This window comes from Eubalaena glacialis, chromosome 11 (genome assembly GCF_028564815.1).
Source record: "Eubalaena glacialis isolate mEubGla1 chromosome 11, mEubGla1.1.hap2.+ XY, whole genome shotgun sequence".
NCBI classification, from domain to species: domain Eukaryota; kingdom Metazoa; phylum Chordata; class Mammalia; order Artiodactyla; family Balaenidae; genus Eubalaena; species Eubalaena glacialis.
In genome coordinates this window covers 38,640,419-38,658,341 of record NC_083726.1, presented here as the reverse complement: position 1 = coordinate 38,658,341, position 17,923 = coordinate 38,640,419, and the positions used below count along the sequence as shown (strand labels likewise).

The 17,923-nt window shown below is 36.2% G+C and overlaps 1 protein-coding gene and 1 pseudogene across 3 annotated transcripts in view; both read left to right on the top strand.

Annotated features, from left to right (window-relative positions):
* ACSS3 (acyl-CoA synthetase short chain family member 3) overlaps nt 1-17,923 on the top strand; it is a 157,169-nt gene that overhangs the window by 120,305 nt on the left and 18,941 nt on the right. For all 3 annotated transcript variants that reach the window (XM_061204879.1, XM_061204877.1, XM_061204878.1), the window contains 2 exons: nt 6,982-7,077; nt 9,824-9,887. In XM_061204879.1, the coding sequence (XP_061060862.1) occupies nt 6,982-7,077; nt 9,824-9,887 (160 nt within the window). The remainder of the gene's footprint in view (nt 1-6,981; nt 7,078-9,823; nt 9,888-17,923) is intronic.
* LOC133101803 (U6 spliceosomal RNA) lies at nt 4,569-4,668 on the top strand (annotated as a pseudogene).

Sequence of the window (17,923 nt, the reverse complement as noted above, 5' to 3'; positions counted from 1 at the left end):
TTTTTCCCGGACTCTCTCCCGGCTAGCTGTGGCGCACTAGCCCCTTCAGGCTGTGTTCACGCCGCCAACCCCAGTCCTCTCCCTGGGATCTGACGGAAGCCTGAGCCTCAGCTCCCAGCCCCCGCCCGCTCTGGCGGGGGAGCAGACAAGCCTCTCGGGCTGGTGAGTGCTGGTCGGCACCGATCCTCTGTGCGGGAATCTCTCCACTTTGCCCTCCGCACCCCTGTGGCTGTGCTCTCCTCCGTGGCTCCGAAGCTTCCCCCCTCCGTCACCCGCAGTCCCCGCCCGCAAAGGGGCTTCCTAGTGTGTGGAAACCTTTCCTCCTTCACAGCTCCCTCCCACTGGTGCAGGTCCTGTCCCTATTCTTTTGTCTCTGTTATTTCTTTTTTCTTTTGCCCTACCCAAGTACGTGGGGATTTTCTTGCCTTTTGGGAGGTCTGACGTCTTCTGCCAGCGTTCAGTGGGTGTTCTGTAGGAACAGTTCCACATGTAGATGTATTTCTACTGTATCTGTGGGAAGGAAGGTGATCTCCGCGTCTTACTCTTCCGCCATCTTGCCCAGACCCAGCAAGGCCTTTTGATTCTGAGTGTTACTCCAACTTGGTCTCATCTTCCACTGCCGCTCACCTGCATCAGACCACCAACATCTAACTGATTTCTTGCTCTGGGTTGGGATTCTCAGTTTAGTGCTCCAGTTTGCAACTGAAGAGCTTTTTCTAAAATGCAATTCTGAACAAATCTCCTCTGCTACAACTACCTGAGTCCCCCAGTGTTCCCGGAATAATATCCAAATTTCTTAACACTTCGCGATCTGCCTTTTCTCCCCCCCTCTCATTTTGTTCCTTATTATTTCTCTTCTTTCACCCCTCGTCCACCCCCCACCCACCCCAGCCCTGCAAGCTTTGCTCTGGTAAATAACTTGCAGTCAGTCCTTGGTGGTCTAACGTCTCAACTTTGCACATAACTTCTATTTCTGTTAGGCTTGTCTTTCCGTCTTTAACACTCTCTTCTCCCCAAAAGAAATGCATTAAGTAAGTTGGATATGTTCAATAAATATTTGTTGAAGGACTGACCTTTGAATATCATTCTTGGAATAAGAAAAAGATTGTAACAGAATTGCAACAGTAACATACAGTTTTTTTCTCTTTCCTGAGTCCTCTATTTCTCTTGCTCTCTTGTTCATTTTGGGATTGCATTGTGTGATTTGCTACTTATTTTTTAAGAACACTGATCTCAATAATGGGAGTCAGAGCCTAAAATTATGTAAGTATGTATTTACTAGTCAGAAAACATTTCCTGAGCACAAAATGTCAGGGATTAGACTTTGGTCCTGCTGATACAAATGATTCTCAAAGCACACAAGAAGAACCTGATTTCAACTGCAGGCTAGGAGAGTGTTTTCATATAATTACATGCACAATTCTTTTTTGAAAGATTTTGTAATATTCTTAATGTCAAGTGTTCCAAGTATCTATTGCTGTGTAAAAAATATTTACCCTAAAACCTAGTGGCTAAAAATAACCACCATATCTCATGATTTTATGGATCAAAGATATGAGTAGGGATCAGCTAGGGATTTTGTGCTCCAAGTACTGTCGATTGAGACAACTCAGAGAGAATTGTGTGGTGAATGAGCTGGTCTGGAGGCTCCAAAATGGCTTCACTCTCATGCCTGGGACTGCTGGAAGGCTGGACTCAGCTAGGACTGTTGTCCGGAACGCTTGCAAGTGGCATTTTTAGCTTGGCAGACTCAGAGTAGTGGACCACCTTACATGGCGCCTCACAGGTTCCTGAGACAGTGTTCTGAATTTCTTAAGGCCTGTGCCTATAAACTGACTAAGCATCACTTTCACTCTTTTCTGTTACTCAAAGCCATCACAAGACAGTAGAAGAAGTATTAAACAAATTGCACCCACCTTTAATCCACCACTGTGGAGAGATTTCAAGGTTGTGGATGTAGCCTTTGGACTCTTCAATGTAATTTCTCCTTTGCTCACCATTCAGAAATGGTGTTAAGAAATTCTGTTAATATTTTAATGTGTATCTTGCCAAGATATATATTTTTGCCCAATGTATATTATTTATTAAAAAATTAAATCACATTGTGCATTTTGTTTTACAACATTTATCTAAACAATATTTTGTGAGAATTATTTCCTATCACTAGACATTTTCCTGTGGTGTTTGGTTTTGCATTACTCCTTAATATGGAATAATTCCGATTTTTTTGGACAATCTTTTAAACTCTAGTATAAACAATACTGTGGTAAACATCCTTGATGCTTAATATTTGTGAGCTCTTACAAATATTTCCTTGTGTATATCCCTTAAAGTGGAACAACTGAGTTAGAGGCTATGCTCAACCTTTAAGAGTTTTTAGAAAGATTGCCATTTTTAAGGCTTTTTGTAAGAATTGCCAACTTGCCTTTCAGAAATGCTGTATTGATTTGTAGAAACACTAACACTTATATAACAAAAGTGATTGTCTTTGGCTTGTGTGGGCAATCTGTCTCCCATCTACCACCTAACTGAGCTCTAGTCTTTCTGTCAATCTAGTGAATTGATTCTTGCTGTTCAGAAAGCCACAGGAATCTCTGTCATTAACCAACCATCCTAAAACAGCTCCCATCTGTCCATCATTTTCTCCCACGTCTCTCTCAAAACCCCAAATTAAATAAACCTGATCATAAAACCTACATGATGCTCAAATATTTAAGTAAATTCTATTTGCATTTTTGCAATTCATTAACTTCTTTGTTTAAAGGTCCACACTAGCTCGCAACATCACTCAGACTAAAAACTTAAGGTTTTAAGAGGACTTTGAAGTAGTTTTACGTGAGCTGTCTCCTCACTACCTCTCTGACTTCATTTCCTGTTAATACTTTCTTAATTTGTTCTGCTTCAGTCACAGTGGCTGCCTCACTGTTCCTCAAATACTCTAGGAATAAACCTACCTCGGTACCTTTGCACTTGCAGTTCCTTTCTCCTGGATTCTTTGTCCCTAGATATGTATAAGGCACATGTCCTCACTTCTTTCAAGTCTTTACTCAAATGTCACTTCTCAGGGAGTTTTTTTGTGGCTACCCAGTTTAAAATTGCAATCCCTTCCCATCGCATCTCATATCCTATTCTCATATCCTATCTGTGCTTTCTTTATGTTCTTAGTGGTTATCACTCTTTGACATGCTGTATGTTAGACTTTTGAATGTTATTATTGTTTGTTTCCCCAATTAAAATGTGAGCTCCACGAAGGCAGGGATTTTGGTCACTTTTGTTTATTGCTCTATCCCCAGTTCTAATGACAGCACCTAGCACATAATAGCTGCTCAATAAATGTTTGCTAATAAGTGGTACGTACCACTATTACTTCCATTTGCAAGTATGAGAGACTGGACTCACTCTGTGTCACAAAGGTTTTTCTTCCTCTGCTGGGATGCAGTCTGAGTGAGCTCTATTTTCTTCTCTCCTCTGTATTCTACATGGGAACCTCATGAGTGGCACATTTATCTATGCCATTCTTCTCCTTCTCTGAAAGAACTATGTGAACCAGGACAAATGGTTTAAATTTTCTATGTTAGGCCTTAGTACTTTTCATCTGTTAAAATAATATTTCCTTTTCTCCCTATCAGCTTATAGTTGGATTAAATGCAATAATATAAACAAAAAGCACTTAGCACATGGTACATGGCATAATTCATGTTTGAAAAAATTATGTTTATTAGTTCTCTCTCCTTTTCTTCCTTTAGAAGTTTTAAGGAAAATTCATTTAGGTAACAGCTCACTAATGCAGTAAGGTGGAGTGCGGCAGTAAAAACACTAAACTAATAGTGAAATGTCTGTATTAGCTTCTAACGCAGTGTGAATATAAAACATACCAAGGTAACGTATTCTTCACAGCCTTCAATTTCCTGCCATCTTCTTCCTGGTTGTCTCTTATCTAAGGAAATTATGCTGGTGAATTGCTGAGCATTGTCTTTCTAAGGTTGGACCTCTTTGGAAAGATTTCTCCAAATGAAGTGTCCAATTCTTTTCTTCAAAGAGAATGTTCTGGTTTGTTCAATGTAGCTATTTCCCAGTCAAAATGTGACATCTGGATTTCCTGTCTGCTTAGATAACTGCTAGCCAGTTAATTATAGCCTGGGCAGTGCGAAGCAGATGTTTTTAGAACGTCTTTGAAATGGGGCTTTGGGAGTCCTTTGGAGCTTGATTAAGGACTGCAGCATGCCTGGGGCTTTCCCTAACTGGAAGCCTGTTCTGCACGTGGACCTGCTGGGAAGCCAGGGTGGTTATACAGTCTGTGTGCATGAATGTGTGAGCATGCATCTGTGTGCCTGCGGTGCAGATTGATCGGTTCTTGGGTCTTGGGACGTTCAGGGGTATAAAGAGAGAAAACCAAAGTCTCTGTAACAACCATTATGGTCTTTCTCATCCCACTTTTGTCCTAACTGTGGCTCCTTATTATACTTAGATTCCTAGGAACTGTCATTTTGTCTGACTGTATCCTTTGCATGTCACTACCAACAGTTCATTTTTAATGCTCTAAATGAATATCAAAATAAAGTCAATAAGTGCTCACTTTGGCAGCACATATACTAAAATTGGAACGATATAGAGAAGATGAGCATGGCCCCTGCACAAAATAAAGACAACAAGGTGCTCAAATTATTAATGTTCAAAGTATAAACTTATATTATCTTCTTGAAGTAACTGAATGGATAATACTTTTCATTGCCCTTAAAATTCAGTCAAAATAATCATATAGAAAAATATGCTTTTCATAGTTGCTTTACAATCATAAACTACAACAAAACAGCTGAAGGTTAAAGGTTATGAATATGTAATCACTATGAAAAGATGCTTAAGAATCTCAGGAAGGATGTATAATGTCAACTTAGGCAGTAGATATTGGCAGCGCTTCAGTTTCTTGTGTCTTTATTTAAGAGTAGGTTTTATTCTCCCTTCCTTTTCCCACACTCCCTTCCTCCCAGTTATCAGAAGAACAGAGTGCCCATGTCTTTTGTAAGAATCCACACTGAGATGAGATGAAGCAGGGTGCAGTTAGAGTTTCGTTGTTGCGGGGTTTTTTTTTTCTTTTAAGCAGCAGATACTAGAACCATTGATAGGTATTAGAGCCACTGGAAGGTACATTTGTACGTTCTAGAGCTATCTGGTGACAAGCGGCTGAGAGGCCTTATGGTGTTGAGAAGTGTCAAGAGTTTGAACTTCAGATGATCGGAGTGCCCCTACTGATCACCTGAACTTGACAAGATATGCTTTAAAAATAGCAGATTGACTTCAGAAGCTGCTTCTCACCAGGGTGGGAGGGGGAGGGGCAGCATCTTGAAGGGGATATCTCCTTTCCTAATGTGTCTTAGTAGCTTCTGTTCTTGTCACCTTGTTATGTCTGAGTACCTTCCTTTAAGCACCTCACTCTACAGGTTTGCTTCCTGTCATCACCACTGCTCTCATCTCACTGCTCTTGCAGGGTAGCTGAGATAAGTACTCAGACGTTTTCCAAAAGGCAAAGGGAAAAATGCTGCTAAATTTCCAAACCTGTGGATTTCCTCCCATGCTTTGATGGTGCTGTAAGGAGAATGCTCACAGCTGATAGAATGCCATGTCATAAAATACCTCCCGATTTTTTGTCATGATATGAAAATATTTGAGAATTCTTTGTCCAACATCAGCAATGTCTTCTCCGGTTACTCGCTGCTTCTCCTCAGCGGTGACCATCTGGCTTAGCACCTTAAGCACTGGACTGTCACTCACGAACTGGGTTTTAAAGTTCGAGAGTTCATCTTCTGTTATTGATACCAGCTGAGCCGCCATCAAAACGTGAATAATAAACTGAACTACTCTGGAGGGCAAAGAACAGTAATAAATTCTTCCCATCATTCTAAAGTGATGCAAATATGTGATAAATCATGGTGGAGACCAGAGTGGAAGAAATACATTCTGAGTCCTTAGGAAGATAGAAGTTTTTAATATTTTGGATTACTTTGGATCTGAATGGTTTGGCAGTTAATCCCTTGGATGTATGTAGGTGTACATTTAAGTGTATAATATTAAGCCAGTAGTTCTGAAACTTTTTACAATCAATACCCTCTTATCTTACCCTCCATAGAGACAAATCTCATATTCAAAATATTCTGGTAACTCCAAACTTGTATTTGCCAATAATAACGAATGCATTCTTTTATAAAAATTATCAGTTTCAGAACTTACGATTATTATGTAATAGCTGCTGTTATTCTGACTGTTACAACTTGAGACAGAGAAGACAAATTTAACATTTTTGTTAATCAGTGAAGGCTAATTGTGAATAAGTCTCTGGTCTTGAGGAAATAATCAGCATAAGATAAAGAGGTTCCTTCCTAGGTTTTGGGCCTTCAGAAGTCCAGGAGCAACAGATTTAAGCGAAATTTGATAAAGCATTGGTAAATTCAGTTTTATATGCAAGGTCTCTAGGCAAATGTAGATCTTAAAAAATTAGAATATGATCCTGTTCATATGTTTTTAAAAATCTTCATGTTACCTGTTCCAGAGACTAAACTATAAATAAGAGAAATATTTTGCCCATTGCTGTTATTTACCCTGATAAAATAGCTTTAGGTGAGTTAAAAGAAAGCATCTTTTCTAGAGATTTTTCAGTTTTTAACATACTTTGTAAAACTGTCACAGTCACGTAATTCTCCATTCTTCATGCCTTCTGATCCACAACTGAAAACACTAGAGAGGCCTTTCTTGTCTTTAAAAGAACCACTACTATATATATTATTCTAAATTTGTGTCCTTAAATTTTAAAAATATCAATATCGTATAAATTACTGGATTTGTTTCATTTTTAAATAGTACATTTGCACTATTTATCTATTCCTCATGCAGTGAAATTCTATGGAGGGAGGGGGCAGTGCAGGCACTGAAGAAATGTCATGATCTCAAGTTGAAATATTAAATGATAAATAATATTTATTTCTCCAGAGACTGGTTCCCCAATTACAGCGTCATGCATTGGATTAGGTAGTTCTAAAACACCTCCTCCAGGGCAAGCAGGAAAAAGTGTTCCAGGATACAATGGTGAGAAATTACCCTGATTACTTGAAATATGTAATGTTAATAAATTTGGTATTTTTCTGTATTTAGTGTGAATCATATTGCTTGAAACATACTAGGTGCTTAATAAGTATTTGATTGAGTGAATGCCTTGTATTAAAAATGTCTAACTTTTTGTGATAACTTTTGTTATTAGCCAATTTGATCAAAAGTAAGATGGTAGACTTCTAAGGACATGTTCTAAATGATTGTCATAATATAAGGCAAGTTAAGCATATGTATGCGAGATTAACACTTATGGAATACATGCTAGGTGCCAAGTACTTTGCATACATCTTTTCAACTAATGCTGAGGTATATTTAATTTACCGATATTATTCCCATTTTAGAGATGAGTTAGCTGGTGCCCAGAGAGACTAAATAACTTTCCTAAGGTAACACAGCTCATTAGGTCCTGAAGACAATGCAAACCATTATGTTTTATTTTGTTTGTTTGTTTCTGTTATAAAAGCTGCAGTTTTTCCCATTATATATGCTATCTTTTAATTTAGAAGTGATGATAAAGCTTTTGAACCTTGTTGGCTAAAAAAAATGAATATAAAGAGTAAGGATTCTAAAAAGAAAAATAATCTCATCCTTGCTGGCTGTATGTGACAATGAGAAACACTATCTTTTCCATATTTGTTTTTAAATTATTGGTAGTGATTATAATAGTTCAATAATCCCCTGGATTTCACCTCCTAGTTGTATGTCTTATACAAGGTGACTTGTTTAAGTTATACATTGTTACACAAGTCAAACATTCAACTTCCTTATTTCTAAATGGGAATAATAATGCTATGTGCTTCATAGGGTTGCTGATGGAACACAATGAAGCACTAACATAGCACCTGCTGGTAGAAAGACTGAACTAAGTCTTAGCTAGTAGTGTCATTAATATTTCAGAGAAGCCAGAGGGGCTGACTTGATTTAGTCTTACACATTCATTTTACAGACAAGGAAAATGAGGTACAGAAGTTACGTTATTTGCATAGGGTCGCACAATTTAGCTTAAACCCAGCATCTAGGAACAGAATACAATTCCTGCATACAGTTTGTATTTCCATGTAAATTACAAAATTTAGAGATGTGTTTTTGCTTCTCTAATGTAAAAATACTACATTTTCCTTCTAGAACAATGACCGGTTAAGGACCATTTGGTTTAACCTAGCAGATATATTTATAAAAAGACATGTACGATTTTTTTTTAAGGGCAAAAATAGATACTCTGTGAAGTCAGTGACTTCTCCAGGCATGGAAGGGTGAACGCAGCTTTATGAAATCTTCCCTTTGAACAGTTCTGTCATCCCTACTCCTTTTATTAGAAAAATTGCTTTTGTGTTGAACCATTTTTAGGGGCTGATGACTGTGGGAGATGTTAACTACGTTCCCTTTCAGTGTTTTAGTACCATTTTCATATCCAGCTGTAAGAAGGAGTTAAAGCTTTGATGCCTCATGGAATTTCAGTAGAGATGTTTCTCATTGTCTGAAAGCCATTGGCTTACAGACAGCACAGCTTAAACGCTAGAACTAAAGTATTTATAACCAAGGAAATAATGACTTTATGACACATGATTTTTATGGTTATTCAGAGATTCAAAAGTATAATGTGACATTTAATATTATAATTTTAAAAAGCCATATCCTTTTGGGAAAGGAAAGAAAATCATTTTTGTGTGAAAAACATTCAATGTAATGTAATAATTTCACATTCATTGAGTATCTTATGCAAGGTTATCACTATATTTTTTTTCAAGTAATTATTGTACAACACTATGAGAAGGGAATTTTTTCCACTTTTTAGATAGGGGAATGGGAGGGGTACTAGAGCAAGAATGTGTTCCAGGGCACATAGTAAATTGGCCTCTGTACTGGGATTTGGGGAGACAAAGATGAATTATCATGGCTTCACCCTTAATGAGCTCACATCTAGTGAGGGACAGATACCTACACCGCTAATAATTGTCAGAATAGAATTTTGAAACAAAGTGCTCTGGGAACACACAGGAGCAATTAACTTTTTCTGGGGGTAATGTTCTTCTTTTCTTATAGCATTTTTCAGTAGAATAACCTGGATGGATGAAGCCACATAAAGGATCTATTAAAGCTTGAAACATGATGATATATCCTTACTCTAGTTTGTACTAAAGATTACTGCATGTGGATACAAGCTGTGGTCTCTTGAAATCCTTCAGGATTTTAACGGTGTAGCATAGGACACATTGGGATAATATTTGGGAAGGTTAAATTGACCTTAAAGCTCATAAGTGGATATTAAGGCTTAAATCAGAAAAAGGAGTTTGCCAGGCTTTTAAATTCTTTATTTTTATTGCTTGAAATATGTTTTGTCTGTGTTTTAACACTTTGTATCCTTTAATTTTTGAAAAGCTGAACATATTTTTAATATTTTTGACAGAATGGACGGGTATGTTTGAATGGATATAAACGTAGATTTAAAAATTACCGGTGTATTTGAAATACTGTGTCTTTATTTAAGGGTGATTCTGAGCAAAAATTCATTATCTAATTAAAAATTAAAAACATGTACACTTTAAATTTTCATTTTAGCTTATTTATGTATGTTTGTGGTCTCACAGGAATTAAAGGATGCCTTTTTAAAGCTAGAGCTTTGGGAAGCTGAATATAGAAAATTTGGAAACATTTAAGCCTTAAGTTTATGTGTTTTTATTCAATTATTTATTTATTTATTTATTTATATTTTACTCTGCAGTTATGATTTTGGATGACAACATGCAAAAACTGAAGGCTCGGTGTTTAGGAAACATTGTGGTAAAGTAAGCAAAATTTGCAATGCTACTATTTAAAAGAGCAAGAATTGGTATATAAAATTAAGAAAAAAATAGAGTGGTTGCAATGATATTACTAGTGAAGAGGTTCCAGAAAAAGCTTGTAAATTGTTTGAGAATACTCAATGCCAGCTGTTGTAATTTTAACATGGAAGCCCCATAAAGTGGAACCAATTTAGATAGGACTTGTAAAAAGATAAATCTTGCATCTTTTAAAAAATATTTCTGATTATACGAGTAATGCATAGATGATAAAAGTAACTTAAGTACCAAAAATATAAAGAAGTAAATAAAGTTTCTGTACTCTGACCCTTCAGTAATACAGTGTCAATTTTGTAATATATATGACTTTCCACTTTTTGAAATGCATTTTAGGTTGTTGGAACAACTTGGTTTATTCTCATGTATTCCTGTTTTTCCCTAACCCTGTTTCACAAGCATTTTAAATTTTACTCTGCCTTTTAAAAATGTTTATTCCCTTTCTAGGCCTCTTAGTCTTTTTTGAATATTTATGATTATAAATAATGCAGTATTGAACATCCTTTTTGTGTTGTCTTTTCTTCTTTTCTGATAATGACAATAGTACTGAATAAATTTCTAAAAGTGTAATTACTGGGTTAGATAATAGTACAATACATAATCCCTGACTCATCAAGTACCACAACTTCTTGCTAGCAGTTTTTATCATTGTTCATTTGATAGACAAAGTGCTAAAATTTGTAGTAAAAATATTCAAACGTACTTTCATTAAATCAGTACTTTAAAATTGTTAAGCTAGCAGAAGCTGAATTGGAAGTTGATTAAGCTGGAGACACACAGTATGTGACATTTTAATAATTGATACAGGTAGCTTTATTGCTTCTGATTAGCATGATTTTGGCATCTCTACTGATACGCCTTAAGTAGTAGAATTTGCCAGAATGAGCTGTTATGAACAAAGAACGTTGCATGTGGTTTTAAAAAAGTTTTATTTTCCTATTTATTTAAAAGAATTCTTATTACTTGGCATTCTCAGATTGGTATAAGATTTTTCTCAGGTTAATAAAACATTTTAAATTCTTTGAAAATTAAATGAAAAATAGTTATTTTAAAAAGAATGTATTTTTTCAAGTAGGAATACTTTAACCTTATAAAAGGCTGATAGAGGAGATGCACTTTATGTATATTTCTTCTCAGATTTTTATTGTTATCAGTAAACATGTGAACACTTTATTACTTTTTTTAATTTAAATTTTAAGACGTTGCTGGCAAATGGAAAAATTAATACTGAATATACCATTTCTATTCATATTTTTCTGAATCAGAATCCATATTAACATAGAGCTGATTGAAATCTTACCTGTGAGGGGGAAAATTGTTGGGGACAAGAGGAAGGCTTGCTAAATGATTAATCTGAACAAGATTGTGGATGGATGCTTAACTAGCTTAGGGAAGCACATGGTTTGTGAGAGCTTTTAAAAGCACTCTAGCAGCTTACATTTTATATAACCCCTAACTCTAAGTGAGTCATCTATTTCATAAAGCAATGTTTGCAAGATCCCAAAGGTGGCATTTGATGCCAGTAGAGTTTTAAACCCGTCATGCATCCTGTCACTCTAATTATCAGTGGCCTCACCCCACATCCATTCAGAAATAATAAAACACATAACTATAATTTTTTTCTCATAGCCATTAGTGTTACTTCAAGTACTTGACAATAACAGAACTATTTATTGCCTTAAAACATTCTGTGCTTTAGGTTGTCGCCAATTCAGAAAGATTTTCTTCCCTCTCTATTCCTAAACAGGGAATGTTATTGTACAGATCTCGGATTCTGAGATTTCATTATAAATTATTTGATGATACAATATATTATGACATGCAGTGGACTTTGATTCATCCCTTAAGTTAATAGTGAAACTAGGTATTTGAAAATATTATATATATATAATTATATTCAAAAAGTAAGGTAGAAATAATGAGGAAAAAAAGTTACCACCAAGATCTCTCTTTTTGTAATAGAACAGTCTTGAAACCTTATTTCAGGAACTCATTTTTATCTGTGAGAGCAAGGATTTCCTTTTGAAACCCTCATCTCCAGTAGCCATTCCAGTCTAACTCATTGACCTGAAAACTATTCATGCATCCCAATAGCTGCTTGCAGTATGCGTAGGATGTTTTTGTATTTAATCAAGAAGACTTGCTTGTATCCATCTATAGCTATTCTGTATGCTTTGAAGGAACACACATCATTCATCCAGAATGGAAAATGGCTGATGAATGCTTTTTAAGAGCACATAATAGATACATGTTTAATTGAATTAAGGAAAGGGAAAAAAGCACACCTTCTTGCCTTCATAAAAATTACCGTGGTTTAAAAAAGCAGTGTGTAATTTGACAAGAGAATGATTTTTTTCCATGTAGACTATATTCTAAAGGTCTGTGATCTGAAAAGCAGGGTCCTTTCCAGGGACCAGCTACCTGAGTCCCCAGAACCACTTGGTGGACTTTTAAAGGTGTTTGATGAGAGATTATATATGGTGTCCAGGGTTCACAAAATATCTGAAATTCTAATGTTTAAGAAACTTGAAAAATTTATAATCAAAATGAATATATATTTAATTGAAAATCTATAAACTTTAACATCATAACAACTTCACTGTCAATTTAGTCTTCATAAATTTTTCATTTTATTTGCAAACAATTTTTAGGTTGTATTTTCTTACTTCCCATGATTCCTGAGTATGTACAGTGATTGCTAAGAAATAATAACCAATGGTAAACTATAGGTGTGGCTTCTTGCCGTATGATTTCAAAAGCAAAAATATAACCTTTTCTTTTTCAGAAAAAGTTCTAGTTTATATGGTGTATTGCTATATTATACTATCTTTGCATGGATATGAGGTGAGGCCATCAATAATAAGAATGACTCGGTCCCTAAGAGGCTTAAAACGGAGCTGGCATTAAAAGCTACCGTGGGGAGAGACCGCCAGCCAGAGATAGATGTCCATTCTTCTCCATTATTCATGCCCATGCTTTTCTTTATTACTTGTATAATAATTAAGTGGAATATTCTTTGAAAGAAAAATATTCCCTAATGCTACTTATGTTCACTAATTATACCTGTAGTGATTAGAAAGAATAGAGGGAAAAAGCTGCGTAGAATATTTGAAATGTATGGGGTTCAAACTACATTAAAGTAAGTCAGTAAAAATATTACATCTCACTGTTTTAATCCCAAATTTGTTTGTTTTTTGTAAATACAGTTATAGCTTCTTGTTTCACTATAAAATCTGTTACAAATAGTGTAAATAACATTTGAAATTATCTTTCTCTGGCAGTTTCTTTAAAATCTGAAGCTATAATCATATTTCTAAGTTTTGCAAGGTACTAAGCATCATGATTCGTTTTATCATGTTAAGATGACTCATCCCCAAACCAGAAATAATGATATGTGGTAATTTTGATAAAACCTCTTGATCCACTTCAGCTCTTTTAACTCCTTTGTTAAGGCTTTCTAGAAATCTCTGTTTTGCTCCTCTGGGGATCCCTAAACTAGAAGGTAGACATTTAAGTGATTCCTAAACTACTGTAGACCCTAGGATGTAATAAACATCAATCTTGCAGTTCTTGTAGATTACTTGCTTTCAAAGGATTTATCTTTCTAATAGAAGAGAAAACTGCATGCCTGCATGGTAGAAAATGCTTTTGATTTTGAAACTTACCCCAGGCAGTTAATTTTGTGGGAAAGTTATGATACCTGAATTGCTATGAATACAAAATGTTCATGAATTTTAGAAGGTGCTTCTGTAATTGCAACCAGAACTTCAAAGTGCAGAAATATGAGTCAGTAATTTCCAGGCAACACCGTGCAGGGCATGAGAGAAAAGGTTAACTGCAGTGCCTTCCTCAGTACCACAGTGCTCACTGTTATTAAAGCCATAGGTCTCTGACTCTTCCTGATTCGTGGGCACACATTTTTCCCTGACCAGACACGGTTGTTGCTATTGGAAGTGCAGCTTGTCTGCCTCCTGCTGTGTCCCACTGGCCTGTGCCCTGCAGGCAGTGATGGGATGCCAGGGAGCTGGATGGCCTTGTCTAAGTGGCTTTTACTCTGGTGCCTGCCGATTTCTCAGCCTCCAGATATTGAACACTTGGTCCTTAATGATGTTTGTTCACATCCTTATAGTTTTGCAGGAGTGATTTGGTCACTTATTGTGCTGCTGTTTGGAAGAGGATCAATATGGCTTTCCTTCACCAGTGTATCCTTTGAATAAACCAAGGATGTCGTGTAATTGTAATCCCATTCCTTTCTAAATCTCCTATGCAGATTTTAGTATGATCTTTTATTAGCCTTACAACACTGTGCGGTAGGCAGTGGGACAGATATTATCTCATTTTCGACATGGGAATCTGAACATCATTCGTAGTTACACAGCTAGAACTCACATTTCTAACCCAGTTGTTTGTCTGCCCAGAGAGAAAGAAATTATGGCCTAATCAGTCTCTTCTGGGGAGATGAAAAGTAGCTTCATAGGAAAATCACAAGTAAAGCCTAAAGACCTTGTAGGAAATACTGGGAGTGCAAAGTTGGGATCTAACTCCAGAATTCTCTAGAGAACAGGAGTTTTGTCTTCAATTTACAGTATTTGTGGTGCAAATGGGGATTCCTGATGGAGCAGTGAGTACAGACCGTCCTTTATCTGGGATTGGAGGCATCTAGGAGTTTTATTTATTTCAGATTGGTCAGGGATGTTTACCTTCTACAGTGATGGACATTCTCTTCCTTCATTAGCTATTTAAGGATTTCTCTATGATACCTCCCCCTCAACACACACACACACACACCCCACATTACTGCTGCCTCAGTTATTTCTCTTACCGCTTAAGAATGTTCTCTTTGGAAAGGATTTTCTCTAAGAGAAACTCCTCATTCACAATTGGATAGTTTGTAACAAAACTCACCTTTTCACTCTGTTTGGGAAGAGTTAGGAAAGGTATCACAGGGTGGTAACATTTGATCTTGTATTTGAAGGATGAGGATAGGCATTTTCCGACATATTTCTTAGTATTTTCAGAAAATTTCCTTCCTTCTGCCAGTCCAATGAATTTTTATGTTATTGTAACTACAGAAAAAAAAGTACTTTTTCTAGAACTTTAGAAATAGAGCCCCAGTGCACTCACTATTCCAGAAGGAAAACCTGCATTTAATATAGAATAATCATTAGGTTAGCAACAAGAAAAGCGTTAATTTCAAATACTGCAAAAAAAATTCTGCTCTAGTTCATATACACCTAACTTCTTTCTGGAGATTATTGCTTCTCTTCTCACATGTTTTACTTCATATATATATGAAGTACACATATATATATACACATATATATATATATATAAAGCAGTAATATATATATAAAGCAACTAAATATATATATATGTACACACTTCCAATTCTGGAACTCCCTTTTCTTTTCTGCTTTTCTTTAGGACCAATAAATGGCATTTTCCAAGGCACCTTCTTTAGAGTCTCTTTTCAATATTGAAATAACATCTGAATTTTTAGACACCAGACTTTATTAGTGAAGAATGGATAGCATTCTCTTATTTTATCCTACTAATTACCAATTGTAATTTCATATCTTGCTTTCCAGCCTGTTCCTCAGTTAGACTTGGGGATAATGAAGAAGTTTTCTAGGGGCATCTCAAAAATGACTTGGGACCAGGCACATATGCCATTTGCAGCAGGTCCATACCTTGGCTGGTGATAAAAACTTCCCTTCCAAGAGTTCCTGGCAGTATAGGATTTAACCATCTGTTGTAAAACTTACCTGACAAATATCTTAAATGTTTACATTTTGATGTTATGTCATTAATTTAATGGAATAGACATGATTCATTACAGTCTTTCTCCCTATATGTATTCTAAAAATTACTAAATTTCTCATAAATACACAATATTCCAGGATCTCCACGCATCTCAGATAATAATAGTTTATATATTCTTTCCATTAATGTCTAACACAGTGATTTTAGGAATACCAAACACTCAACAAATACTTGACTGAATAAAGAAAATGCATGAGTTAATGCATGCATCCATGAATGAATAAATAAATTAGATGATCAAATAATTCTTCTGGTGTTTTCTTCTCTAACTCTCAAATCTCTACCCTCTCTCCATTGGCTACTCTGCTCAACTCTTCCCCATCCTAAATCAGCCTGCCTCTCTGCATTAAACCCTGACGTACATCTCTCCTTGCAGTCACCTGCAAACTTTTAAAAAGTATAGTCTAACCTTACTGCCTGCACTTACTTTCCTGCTTACTCCTTGATCACTCCAGTTCTTTCAGCTCCACTCTGCAGAAATGGCGATCCTGGGGGAGATTCATAGCATCTCAGTCCCTAAGTTCCATGACCTCTGTTGAATCCACTTTCAAACAAAATTTGCACTTCACTTGACCTTGTTGAACGCTCAGTCATTATTAAAACTCTGGTCTGGAGGCCCCTCACATACTATCCTGGTTCTTGTACAGCTGTGATTTGGTTATTTTTGTTCATGGTCTTTTTTTCCTTGGTCCCTCTTTAATACTGTGTTTGGCCTTGGATTTCTCCTTCCTATTCTGTAATCTCTTCCTGGATATACCCTTGCTATGTTATACTTAATTCCCAAGGTCTATAGGTATATCCAAACTTATGCAGACCTTTCTCACAGATGATATAGAAATCCCTACTGTCCCTGTTCTTCAGAAAATTTATGCAGATATTTAAAGTTTTGTGCAACAGCTGAGAAAGCTGGTATCCTTAAAGCTTATTATTTATTTGTTTACTTATTTTGGAGGATGGCTACCTCTACTTGTAATCCTCTAGGCTTTAATTAATTATAAGAATATAATCTATATGTTACTAATTGCTAGTACCAAATTTTTTTCAGGAAGTAAGAGAAAACACAGATTATCAGGCCATCTTCTTTTAAGAATGGAGATTGCAAACTTAACCAACTTCTGGGAAGTGTAAGATTTCCTTTTCTCTCCGGTAACACCCTTACCAGAAAATGCTAAACTCTTGGTCTCATGTGCACACACTCAATTAGGTACATTCTAGGCCACCAGGAAACTCAGCTCACATTTGATACACTAAGTACTAACTCATTTGGATTATTATTGCAAACACTCAGAAGTCTCTATTGTGAAGAGGCAGTGAGTGTATGCTGGTGAACCAAAATCTTACATTTGGGGTAGATAAAGCGGATGAGACACTTCTTTAACAATATGCCCTTCTGTATGCATTGTTCTTCGTATGGGCAGTATTTTGTGTTTACGGTTTTGGATCAGGATTTCTGTGCGTCTGTGTATCTGTGGAACTAAGGAACAACTGCTGCCACTCGACCTGGTGTGTGCATTCAAATTTATCTCAGACCGCACCACTCTCTGTTGTCCCCAGTACAGCCTGAATGTTAGTTGGCATTTATTATCACAGTTGCCTTTTTATTCTTATTGTAGGGAGGTATTTTCTTATACCCAAGCGTCTGTTAAAAGAATATCCCCATGAAACACAGAAAGAACTATATATTGTGGTACATTTTTGGGGAACAACTGAAAATTATTTCTTACTTAATATGCAAGAGGAATGCATCTCTGTCAGGTTTATTGTTCTAGTTGTATATTTTGACTATAGTCGGCTTCACTCATTAATGTTTCCTCTTGTGGCCCATGTTGGCTTTTGATTTGTCATTTCTTCTTAGCGTCCTCTTCATTTGTTTACCCTCAGCATCCTGTAAGTGCTGCTAAATAAATGATTTTTAGTGGTTGCCATATTCACATTGTATTTCAATGTTTAATGATGATTTTTACACTTGTTATAAAAATTAACAATTAAAACAAACTGATAAAGTGAAATTATATACAAGGTTCATTCGAAAGATTAACATAGAAAAATCAGGTGAAAGGACCTGAAGGGATCATCTGCTTCAGCTTGCTGCCTTCCTGCAGGTTTAGTAACAGTAATAGAACAACAGCAACAGCAACAATATAGCAGCATCTCTGTAGTTT